General features: G+C 44.7%; 1 protein-coding gene across 1 annotated transcript in view; it reads right to left on the reverse strand.

The window, feature by feature from the left end:
* celsr3 (cadherin, EGF LAG seven-pass G-type receptor 3) overlaps positions 1-12,305 on the reverse strand; it is a 96,732-nt gene extending 84,427 nt beyond the window's left edge. Inside the window, exon 1 of the mRNA XM_072367026.1 lies at positions 6,266-12,305. Coding sequence (XP_072223127.1) covers positions 6,266-11,951 — 5,686 coding nt within the window. The 5' untranslated portion in view covers positions 11,952-12,305. The remainder of the gene's footprint in view (positions 1-6,265) is intronic.
* Between the last annotated feature and the right edge of the window lie 781 nt (positions 12,306-13,086).

Here is a 13,086-nt window from a genome sequence, read left to right on the forward strand (position 1 = left end):
GATTATCAATAACATGTATAAAACCAGAGAAAAATGCATTTATTTACTGCTTTTCTAGTCTTATCAACAACTCATTTATGCACATTGTAATACACTGGAGACAACTGTGGTGGGATCAAACAACTAATATATCGAGTAGTAGATATCCCTAATGGCAGAGTCACAGCTGTCACTTAAGACTTATATCTAGTTTAATTTTATCTTAATCAATGCAACATTAGTCAAAAACATATGATTATACCAAATGAGCACAATCCAAAATGTCCAGTATATCCACTTTGGAGCAGACCTCTCAGATGACCTGTCAGCTGACCCACATTAGACACGAAGCATCAGTGTACTCACCCAGAAGACGGTAGTTAACATCAGTGCATTGACCTATATGTACGGTAAGTGAATTCACAGTCCACTGACCTATAGGCTTACTGTTGGAAACATAACGTGATCTGTCTTTATTTCACTTTTGCAACACCATATGAGCTTTCTGAATACCTGGCACAGAGTGCAAAATGTTGCATGAAATGTGAATCAGATTAGATCATGTTAGGTTTATTGGATGATTTGCAGAATGCTCACTCTTATATACATATACATTCAAGCTCTAGAAGATCTGTATTGTTTGATTGTGCATGTCAATCTGAATTCTGATGGAAGCACTGTGAAGAATGGTGAAGAGATGGTGCATTATTACGCATGATGGTTTTGCTATTAAGGTCTGAGAGCTTGGAGGCAAATAATTCTGGAGACACACTCTTCTTTGAACTAACAAATAAAAAATGTGTCGTGTGAAAGGCATTGCACAATGTGGCAAAGACATACAAGACATCACCCTCTCCTTTACGTTAAATAGTTTTAGGCTCATTTAGACAATTGAGTTGGTTTAACAGAACATTTAGTGATAGTTCAGTCTCAGCTCTCTTCTTATCTTAATATCCAGCAGCAGCAGTGTAATAGGAATGTTTGTCCACATCTCCAAAAAACAGTAGAGTCAAAATCCATGGTTAGAAATTGTAAGATGATAAAGCATCCCAAGGCCATTATTCTGTGAAGGACAGCATCCACATGACACGATGGGAACCGTGAACTATGAATATTAAAATGTGTAAACCCAAACCATGTATTTTTAATTTTAACCCTAACCATGTGTTCATAACTCTTACTATCCATGAGTGATAGAAAAGTGAAAAAACAATTAGATTTTGTGGGATGGGTCTTGATCTTGTGTTCTCTGGTGTTTTGTGTAAATCAACAGTGTCAAAAATCTACAATGTCAGGGAGCAAGCTATATCAAAGTAACCAATGTAGTGACCCATTGAACATCAAAGTCATCAAATTGTGAGATGTGTAACGTCAGTGTCATGATATACCAAGACATAAGCTACTGCTCTGAAAAAGATAGAAGAAAAAGCTTGTTAAGGATGGGAATTAAACCATCAATATTTCACTTGAAGGTCAGGGACTGGCATTTTTTGATCTAGTCAAGAGTGGCAACTGTTATGACAGCAAACCTATTGAAATGTCATCAGAAAGCACTGTACTCTGTGCAGGCCTGACAACCAACTGCGAGTATATAAGCTTGACATCAACAATCCAAGTGAGCTAAACAATGTGACAAAGAGTTAGAAACTGAAGCAACAGCATGAAATTCAGTCATTATTCGTTTTATTATTCAGAGCCTTGTCATGTCAAAATGTCTGCTGACAACGAGACTGACTGAACAAAGTCTCTTCATCGTGTCAACACCACGATGTCTTTGTTTCAACCTTCATTTACTCAGGGACGTCTGGCAAGACATGTTTCCTCTTCCAGTAAAGCTTTGCTCTACATTCAAACTGCAATGCACATTCACAACTGGGACTTTGCCAGTACAGCCATAGACTCTGCTGCTGGCTACTAGAGCAGTCTGGGGTTACTTTGCTCAAGGGCACCTTGAATTGATGCTGTTTGGGGTGCCAAACAGTCTCATCACTGCCTCAACCAGCTTTCCTAAAAGCCAGCTGTGTGTTTGTGTGTACTTAAACTGCTGGAAACACAAGCATGGACACTGTGTTTAATCTCCATGCACCATAAATACAAGAATTCCCCTCAGAATCAATGGTCTGACACAAACTGTCACAGAGAGAACAAAAGAAAGGAGATAAAGGGTAGGAGAGTAGTTGAGAATGGGATACAAAGATAGAAAGAGAGGGAAAAAAGTCAGAGAGGGAAGAAGAAAGAAAGTAAGAGGGGCAGAGAGAGGAGAGCAGTCCCATGACTCCCTGGCATACACAGATATTATTCATTGCAAAGATATGAATACACCCTCAAGTGCAATACTTTGAGCCACCTGAGAATATACACACTTATATGCACTCAGCTGCTATGTACAAACACAAATAATGCATGAATAGGCACACATAAAAATCCTTCTGCCACAGGAAAACATTGTTCAAACACATACATACAAATGAAGCATGCACATACACCTCAGATACATACAATCGACAACACTTCAGTACACTCACAGGGAGAGGAAATACTGTAAGGAGAGAGGAAAGCTGAGAAGAGAAGAGGGAGAAGGAGGAGCAGAGTTGAAAAGAATATGCAGTCATAGGGAAACAGCCCAGGAGAGTTGCTGTATGAGAGGATTACAGGGGGGGGGGGGGGGGGAATAGAGGAGTCAGAAGTGAGGAGGGCTGATTACTGAAGAGGGAAGAGGGGAAATGAGAGAAAGAGAAAAGAGATTGATAAAAGAGGTACAGCAAATGGGTTAAAAATGTACAGACGCAGTTGTATGCAAAAGTTTGGATAACCTGGTCAATAGGTTAGTGAGTCAGAGATTAACTGAGTTCCAAAAGGCATGAATGAGACCTCCCTTTTCATTTTAAAACAGGGTTATTACAATTTTAGAGTGGGGATAAAGAAAATTATGCCTGCCCAAAAGATTGGGCCCTCTAAGAGGTTTTGGGCTCTCCATTTTCAGAGGTTTCACACCTTAATTAGCTTCTATGGGTGATGGCTTATTCACAATGAAAATGAAGAAAGTTCAGATGATGCAAATTTTAAAGTTTAATAAATACTCCAACCCCTTAAACCTTGTCCCAACAATGGGTTAGGACTCTGAAAAATTAAGATAATTGGCCCCATAAAGCAGGTGAAGGCATGAAGAAGATAGCAAATAACTGTTTACTCTGTTCAGAATATTCTATGAGGACAAGGCAGTTGACAGAATTTTTGTCAAACTGAGATCTCAAAACAAGAACACTTTAGAAAGAACTGCTTGTAAAATTACAAGAAGGGCCAATTTAAACTTTTGCTTGACTGGAAAAGACTATACAACAGACTCTTGAGTTGTGATGTCCTGTTCTATCATGCAGCTACACCAACCAAACACACATATGACCCACATGGAAAAGTGAACAGGAGAAAACCAGTCCTGCCTCCTTGCTACAATATTCAGGGCCACAAATTTGCATATTAGCATATAAACTAACCTAAGGCATTTTGGAAACAAGTCTTAGTGAAGACTGACAAAGTTGAAATGATACTTTTAGGCCACAATGAGTAATGGGATATTTGAAAATTTTAATGTGCACTCTTTCAACTGTTAAGAACAAGAGTGGACTGAGCATTGTTTGAGCTTGTATTGCAGCCAGTGGCACAGACAACTCTTTACTGATAGATGGATAAAACCGATTCAATTAACTACCAGCAAATTTTGAAAGCAAACAAAAAACATGAACAAGCTGTGCTACTTGCCAAATGGGGTATTACTAAGTACTGACCAGGCTTAGGGCACTTCTCCTCTTTCCATTTTTTGAAATCGTAAAAGCTTGAAATAAAAAGAAATCTGGCATGAAATATTAAAGAAATGTTTCATGTTTAACAATGTGCTGTTTTGGAAAACAGGTCATCGTTCACTTGCTTTGCTGTTCATAGTCACAGAAATTTTAACCAGAGGTCCAAACTTTTGCACTTTAATGTAAGACTTTTAATAGATGAGATGAAAAGAAGAGAAAGATTATGGATAAATGAGGAGAACTGCAAGAAAAGAAGAAAATAGAAAGACTGATCAAAAATAAGAGAATAAAAAGTGGTGACAGACAAAAATTCAGTCATCCACCCATCCAGTGAGAGGAGAAATAAAGGAGAGGAAAACGGTGGTGAGTGCAAGAGAGACATGCAGTCACAGATAACACACAGCACACAATGAAAGTGACAGCTTTGCTCCAAGTCTGACTCTGGCTGACTGTTGTTTCGTTATAATCTCATAACTGTCACATCCTGGAGCAGTGGAGGGGGTAGGGGTGGGAGGGGGTGTTCATAGTGGGAGAGCAATAAAGATGAAATAGGAAATGAATCTACACGGCTGGTTCAGCCAAGCTGAATACACACTGGGAGAGGCAGACAGACACAAAGGTCGTCATGTGCAGACATGAGTATATGCTGCCTATAGCGCGTACACACCACCCACACCACACCCAGTAAACACTTGCTTAATCGTTCACTTATTATATAAGAATACATTTTCATGGCTTCATTAACTGAATCAGTCTTTTTTATTCATTGTTTCTGTGAGTCATTCTGTCAATTAGCCATATTACTCTTTACACTTATTTTACTTCTACTCACTCATGCTTTAATTGACTCAAATCACTGTTTACTTACATACGTCACGTTAGCTTCCATTCACTCACTCATTACCTTACCCACTCATTTACTTGTCACTCAACTGCTCAGTGGTCAGTTTCTTCTATTCTCTCTTAATCAGCCATTCATTCAATTGATCATTCACTGACTCCTTGCTTTAGTACTTTGTTCCCTTAATCATCTAACATTACACCAAAATGAATATGTATAAGCAAACATCTCTGGTGAAGCTTCGGTTAAAAAAGAGAGTAAATGGGGTAGCAGGTCACACACATTCCTAAGCCAGCTCCTCTCCACTAAAGCTCTCTGACAGAATACAAACACACAGCACTACAAAGGTCTCCAAAGCAACAATGCTGCACTCATTTCTTTTCTGGAGCTTATTGGGTTTCTAAGGCTTTAATCAGTGGCAGCAAAGAAGCCTGTAAAGCTTCAAGGAAGCTGTATTCCAAAATCCAAAATCAGCAAATACATGGACACAGAAAAAACATTTTACAAATCAAGGTAAAACTGACTTTTGATTTAAAAAAAAAAACAACTTGTCTTGTGTGGTAAGTATAGCTTCAGGACAGCCTGAAACCTGAATGCCACATTATTTTAGAGCCTTACATGATGACTGTTAAACTGAGAAGGTCACAGCGCTTAAACTGACCCTTACTCTTTTTGTTTCATCATTAAATAGATGATAAAGAAGCACATTTATCATTTCATGGGATATTCAGTCAGTGGTGGCAGTTAGCTCTGTCAGGTTGCGCTGTGTGCTTTTGTTGTTTCCCTGCTTAATAGATTTCCTTTAATTGTGGAAAAATTGCTATGGCAACTTGGACTATATTCATCCCAGCTCATGTCAGTCAAACTGTGTTTGCAGTATTGTGCTATTGATCACTGTTTACAGCCACACAGCTCAAATTCAATCAAGGAAAATGTGATTGTGATGCCCAAAATAAGTATATATTTTACCTCAGCTATTTGCAACAGCATAAACTGCCAATATGCCAATGCTGACTGAAATGACAATTTGACATCATCATCTATCTCACACTGAAGACCATTTCCTAGAAAGACTGCATCCAACATGTCTTTATCTCTCTGGGGGTTTTATGTCATGTTTTCTCAAACTAAATCCACACTTTGCATTTCACATACATCATCCTTTCCTCAGCTACTATTAAGTCTCCCCACTTCACATGCTATCAGGTTAATCTGAACAAAAAGCTCCATCACTGTCTGTATTTATCCTTTAGGACCTCTCTTTGAAAGACTTATAGATGCAGATAGGAACTGTCTTAGACCCAAATACCAAACCTAATTTTTTTGCTTTGTCTATTTCATACTCATTCAGTCACACAGCCTGCATGCACTTTCAACAGTTTTAAAAGGCCTGGTCAAACTTCCTAAAAAATTACCCCAATTTCCTTGTGAGCTCAAGCCAAAGTGAAAAGGAAGAAGCAGCTCAGCCAAGCGTCATCCAGCCATATCACTCTCTTTCTCACTCACACACAACCTCATCGTGTAGGAGTCCTTATCTTCACAGTATTTTTACACTGAATAAAGCTACAGGGGATTCTAAACTGACTTCATACACACAGTCTCCCTGCCATCTTTTCCACACATTTTTTCCTCCATGGTCTCTTACCCGTGACAGTGATCAGCATGGGAGCAACCAGTGGCCTGTTGTTATCCAGTTTTCGGCTCAGTCGGATTTCTCCACTGGTGTGATTCAGGAGCAGTAGGTGAAGCTCGTTTCCTCTGTCGATGGTGTAGTACAGCCTGTCTGACACATCAGGGTCATGGGCAGGTACCCTCCCAATCACCCCGCTGGGGAAACTATTGGACCGATTGGACACAAAGTTGTTGAAAATTATTTGAAAGTCCTTTAGAGTTGGCCGATTGTCATTCTGATCCACCAAACGGATTCTAACAGTGGCCCTGCTGACAAGAGGGGCTGATGTGGCCTGGACTACAATGACATACTCATTGCGAGCTTCATAGTCAAGATCAATAAGTGAAGTCAACTCTCCTGAAAAGATGTCCATCTGAAAGATCTCAGGGATGTTGCCCTCTACAATTTGGTACATGATCTGAGCATTGGCACCTTCATCTGGGTCAGTGGCAGTGATCTGGGCTACCACAGACCCCACAGCACTGTTTTCCTTCACCAAAACCTCAAAGTCATCAGCAGGAAAGACAGGGGCATTGTCATTCACATCAAGGACTGTCACCTGGATGTGGACAGGTGTTCGCTGAGGGGGCACACCACGGTCCACAGCATAGGCAGTGAGCTCGTAAAATGGCACACTCTCACGATCCAAACGACGAACAGTTCGGACGATGCCAGATGTAGGTTCGATGGTAAAATCTCCATCCCCATCCTCACCATTTTGGAATGTGTACTGAACACGGCCATTGGCATGTGCATCACGGTCAGTGGCTGTTATCTGGAGGACACTGGTGAAAGGAGGGGCATCTTCACTCACTGTCCCCTGATATCTGGGACTAAGGAACTGAGGTGCATTATCATTCACATCATTCACATTCACTTCAACATATGTTGTATCTGATTTCTGTGGTATGCCATTGTCTTTAGCTGTTATAGCCAAAGTATAGGTCATCTGGTCCTCATAGTCGAGCTCAGCCTGAAGTGTTATTGCTCCTGTAGCTGGATCAATGCGGAACTGGGGGATGTTGTCCTCAAGAAAGTATGTGATTCGAGCATTTTCACCAACGTCGTCATCTGTGGCACTGATTACAACTACGGTGCTTCCAGGTGGCCTGTCCTCATTCACACTAACAGAGTAGTGGGCACTCTGAAATACAGGCCGATGTGTGTTGGCATCTGTGATGTTGATGTGCACCTGACAGGTATCATGGAGTGTGCGGTCTGAGGCAGTGACTGTAAGAACGTAACGCCGCTCCTGTTTATAGTCCAGTGGGAGAGCCAAGGAGAGAAGTCCAGATCCTCCTGCTGTGGTGATAGCAAAGCGGTTTCTGGTGTTCCCTCCTGTTATCTGATAGGTCACTGCACTGTTGACATCTCGATCCACAGCCGTTACAGTCACCACACTGGTACCAACCGCTGCATCCTCATTCAGACGAGCATAGTACTCCTTTTGGAGGAACTCAGGGCGGTTGTCATTAACATCCATTACTGTTATAGTGACACTCGCTGTAGCAGAAAGTGGCGGCATGCCATAATCCCTGGCCTCCACGCCAAAAAAATAGTGTTCTACAGACTCCCTGTCCAGAATGGAGCTGACAGTGACCCAACCTGTTGCAGAATTGATAACAAAAGGTGTGTCAGAGCCAGTTCCAGTTAACCTGTACTCCAAGCGGGCATTATCCCCAGAATCTGTATCAATTGCCTGAATGTGGAGAATGGAGCTTCCAACAGGAGCACTCTCAAGCACAGATGCCTGGAATGGTGTGGAGACAAAGATAGGTGGGTTGTCGTTGACATCTGTCACCTGTACACTGACAATTCCAGTATTGTTGGAGAGAGGTGGTCGCCCATTGTCCTGCGCACGAACACGGAGCGCATACTCCCGTTCAACCTCATAGTCCAATGGAGCCACAACCTGAATCTCACCAGTGAAACTGTCAATGGAAAACTGCCCACGGCTGTCACCACCGATGATGTTATAGTGAACAGCAGAGTTACTGTCCTTATCTCGGTCTGTGGCACTCACACGGAGGATCTCAGAGTGAGGCCGCACATCCTCCTTCACTGCCACCACATAACGCTTTTCACTGAACTGTGGCACATTGTCATTTTCATCCAGCACTGTTATGAAAACTTTGACAGTGGCAGAACGTGGCCCCGGATCCTTCCCCTGGTCACTTGCCTCCACTTGGAGTGCGTAGTGCTCGTTAGTCTCTCGGTCCACGGATCCACGAGTTGTAATGAGACCAGAGCGTGGATCAATCTCAAAGGCAGCTCGTGCTATTACAGCTGTGTCTCCAATAAACCGGTAACGGATATTGGCATTTGATGGGGAGTCTGAATCTGTTGCTCTCAGTTGTAGGATAGGATAGCCTTCTTCTACATTCTCCCTAATGGTCTCCCTGTACTCTGTCTGCTCAAAGATAGGAGAATGATCGTTCCGGTCTGAAACAGTAATTCCCACCATTGTGGTGCTAGAGAGGCGAGGGGAGCCGTGATCAGTCGCTGTGACCCGGAAGTAATGCACGTCCATGTGTTCTCTGTCAAGAATCTGAGTAGTGGTGATGAGACCTGTGTCTGGGTGGATGTGAAAGTAGTCAGATGAGCGACTGTTCATTAGCGGAGCCATTGTGTAGCTCACTCTGCCAGCATCTCCTGCATCTGGGTCTGTGGTTGACATGATTATGACTGAGGTGCCGGGTGGCTGGTTCTCAGCCACTTGTACTTGGTAGTTGTACAGTGAGAAGTTAGGCTGTCTGTTGGCTGCACGTCTAGAACGAGACCATGGCATCAAAATCCTCCTGTCCTTTTCTCCTAGTGAGTTATCAGCATCTGCTACTATTATCAGTCGTTCAAGGCTCCTTTCTTCCCTAGAAGTGTGCCTTTTCTCCCAACCCACCTCACTCTCACCCCCATCACCTTCCTGGTGACTTTCATCTATTTGGCCCTCTATTTTCCCTCTTTTGCTCTCTAAATGTGGGATGGTGGAGGTGCTTCTGCCTCCTTCCTGACCCTTCCCTCTCTCTGCTTCACTCTCCTCTGTCTGTATTGCCTTTGTTACCCCTTTTTCTCTTTCCCTCTCCCACTCCTCCTCCTCTTCCCCTTCTGCCCGTGGTTCCCTCCCTCCTATCAGACGCGCCTCTCCCTGGCCCTCCCCCACCTGTAATTTTCCTCCCCAAACAGCAGTAGCACCAGCAGCAGACCCCTCCAAGCCCTCTCCCTCCCTCTCTGCTCTCTTCTCCCTTTCTTCTCCGACCCCCATCTGCAGCGTATCTGCCTGTCTGACACCTTCGGGCTCTAATGGCACTTGATTACCAGATTTTAATTGCATATGTGCGCGTTCACCTCGTTCAGTGGCTGAGCAGTCGGTGGAAATGCTGTCAGCGCATGCTATATGTTTTTGTGTCTCCCCATGCCAGGGCGACTTCTCTATTTGAGATTCGCGATTAATTCCATTGATCTCGTTACTCCCTTCTTCTTTGTTGTTGTTATTGCTGTTAATGTTGAACTTGCTCCACGGAATCACATGTTGAGCGCCTCCTGGAGCTGTCCGTCGTGCTGAAATCACCTCCCCCGCAGAGGCTAAGCTCGGGGGAAAGTCGCCCTGCCACGTGGTCATATTAATTTCCGAGTAAAACGAGGGATACTCTGCTTTAGTGTGATTAGGCTGAGAAAGAGGTGGTGTGATTTCTGTTGCAGAGTGCATCGTTGCTGATGCAGCACCGGGAGCTATATCGTCAAACTTAGCAGACGAGAAAAAGCCTGAGTCACCGACAGACTCTGCCTCTGAAGTTGATTTTACTTTTTCAGCAGACAGATGGAGCGGTGTGGAAAGTTTTCCCCACTCTGCATAATAACCGGTGTGTGTTTGAGTGAGTGTGTAGAGCACCGATCCAAAATATTTTGATGCGGTTTCGGGAATGGTTTCTTTCTTGGACTGAAACTGTTGGCCGGGCGTCATAGTGATGCTTCTGGGTATAAACTGGATGACGAGATTCATCTGAGCTTCGCCTCCCTGGAGGGTCATAAACGCGGCTATATATCCGTCCCCCATTTCGTTTCTGCCCGAACTACAGCAACCACCGGGAACCTCCCTGCTCTCTCGCTGAGTTTGTCTGCCCTGCCCCCTGGTTGCTGGTACTGATTTCTCCTGCTGAATCTCATTATCAGAACTGTGTAAGAGCGTCACAATCGGAAAAGCCAAACCATTATCCGGGTAATTAGATAAATTAATGTGTTTGTTGCCGTGGTGCACCCCTCCTCCTCTGCCAGCCCTTACCTCTCTACCACCCCTCCCCTCATCCATAATTCTAGCATGGTGAAACCTTGCATTCGTATCATGTGAAGGGGATAACCAGCAACCTAAAAGCACCCAATCATCGTGTTTAATTACTGCCTGTGAGCTATATTTGTGTGCATCATTCTTCTCATCATCTCCCCCACATCTCTGCTTCCTCTTGTCCTCTCTGTCCCTAATGCACCAAGTCATCCAGCTATCATCACCCCCCTCTCTTTTGCTGTTAGGATCGATAACACTGTGCCTTCCCAAATGACAACAATTATCAGGCCTCCTGTCCACGTTGTCTGAGCCTCCATCATCACCCCAATCATTTTTATAAATATTGTTCCTGGGAAGTCGTTGTTGCTTAATTTCATCAGTGTTGCCGGTTTGGGAGGAATAAAAAGTTGGAAAGTGGCAGATGTAGTCTGAAATGTTGGTACAAACAAGGTTAAATTTGAGGATGTAGTTTGAAGCACTAGCATGTGGTAAAAAATGTCCAGAAAGAGGATGGTTGCAGCAAGAGGGAGCGGCTGGAGAGGAGCCAGGTGAGGGCTTGATGGCCTGGAAGAAAGCTTGTATGTGGGGGCTTAGATGATGGGCATGCCAGGGTATCGGGGAGCACCATGTAGATAAAAGCCTCCTCACCTCAGGAGCCCTTTTGCACACCTTTCCTCTCCTCTCTCTACTTCCGGGTGCCCCGCACAGGCCACAGGCGTGCACAAAGGCTCTGGCAGTACCACGTTTGGCGAGGTGTGGCCTCAACGCCGGACACAGTTGCGCGCATGTTTTAGTTCTTTGTACTGCTCTTTTTTTGCCGTTTTGATCCGGCGATGAGGTGAAAGCAGGTGAAGCGGTAGGTGAAACAACGCCCTTTCTCCCCATCCTTCCACTCTCCACACCCTCCCCTGCGCCGACGCCATCAGAGTTAAACCTGCTCCTAAAACTGGGGTGGAGAGGAGGAGGATGAAGAGGTGGAGATGGAGCCGGAGGGCCGTCTGTACGCTCCCCAAACGTCCCGACTCCTTTCAATCCTTCTTTCCGTGCCCCCCTCGCCCCATGATATCCTCCCAGTGTCGCTCCTGCGCGCTGTACTCCAGAGCATCCCTCAGTCTGTGTTCGCTCTATGGTCCACCTGCTTGGGCGTAGATTCCAGCTGCCCCTCGGCGACTCCCCTGCTTCCTCGCACTGCTGCTGCTGTTGCTCCTGCTGCTGCTTCACTTTACCGGCGTCTCGATAACAGAGGCCCGGGGTCCATCTGTTGGAAGCCCCTCCTGTACTCACCGTCCCCGAGGTGAGGGCTAACAAAGGACCGAGGAGAAGCAGGTGGAGTGCCAGAGACGAGAGCAGGAGCGGGGTGAAGCCCGTTAGCGGTGCAGCCATTTAGTCTCTTCCTTTCTCTGTATCTCCCCTCCTTTCTCCCTCTTCCACCTCAGACTATTCTCTATCTTTCTCTCTTGAGTGCACCTCCCCTTCACTCTCCCTCGTTCTGGCTAGGTGGCCAGTTCCTGGACCGCCAGCACTGCCCGACACCTTCCCCCAGGCTCCCCCGTCTCTCTTTCGGCCTGGAGAGTTGGCATCTACCCGCTGTGGTCCGTGGAGCTGGAGGTCTGAGCGTTAGGAGCGGCGCGGCGGCAGCATCTCTCCTCCCGTTCACTCACATCCAACATGGCTCACACACTCACACTGACTGACTGGCTCACACTCTATCCCTCGGAGCGTGTGTGTGTGTGTGATTTTGAATGTAGTTTGTGTGTGCGCGCTCCTCCAGCAGCGGCAGCACAGCTCGCGCGCGCACACACACCATCACGCTCTACTCATCTCTCCTCTTTCCACCCCTCCCCCCATGGCTTGCATCCCTCCACCGCCTCTCTCTCCTTTGCTCTCATAATGGTTGGCTCCGGTGCGCAGGGCTGTTACACAGCACCCGCGGCGGCCGCCATATCACCACTGGAACAGGAGGGGGAAATAGTCCGTATCTTACACAATCACACCGTCATCACCCTGTCACATGAAGAATTATCCTCTTAACATAGAGCCCTGTGGGTTTGCCACCCTTTGCCAAAGTTAGACAAACTCGGACATGCTGCTCATTCCTTGACGTTAGACTTCTTATTCTATTCATAATGTTTATAAAAAATAAAATTAAAAACGACCCACTAAAAGTCATTAATTGAAAACAAAACAAAAAAGTTAAATTTTCTTCTTCTTTTCTCCGATGTTTTACATATTTTCTTGTTCTGTGATAACATGTTATAGTGCACTATTTCAAGATGCATGTTCCACATGAACACATGTTCCATGATGTAGCTTAGGATAAAGCTCAAATAAAAGTGACGTAATTTCCCTTTTTATCGACGAGAGATTCACGCTCACATGTCAAAGAGTCCATCAGAAATTCATATATCTGCTATGGCAGACTACAACCCCCCTCCAAATTTATTACAGGATTACTGTGATTAATTCCAGTAAAGGCACATGCAATCCGACAATCATCTCAATTTAACACTAATTTGCG

Source organism: Leuresthes tenuis, unplaced genomic scaffold (assembly GCF_036924035.1).
Source record: "Leuresthes tenuis unplaced genomic scaffold, fLeuTen1.0.hap1 SCAF_16, whole genome shotgun sequence".
In the NCBI taxonomy this organism is placed as follows: domain Eukaryota; kingdom Metazoa; phylum Chordata; class Actinopteri; order Atheriniformes; family Atherinopsidae; genus Leuresthes; species Leuresthes tenuis.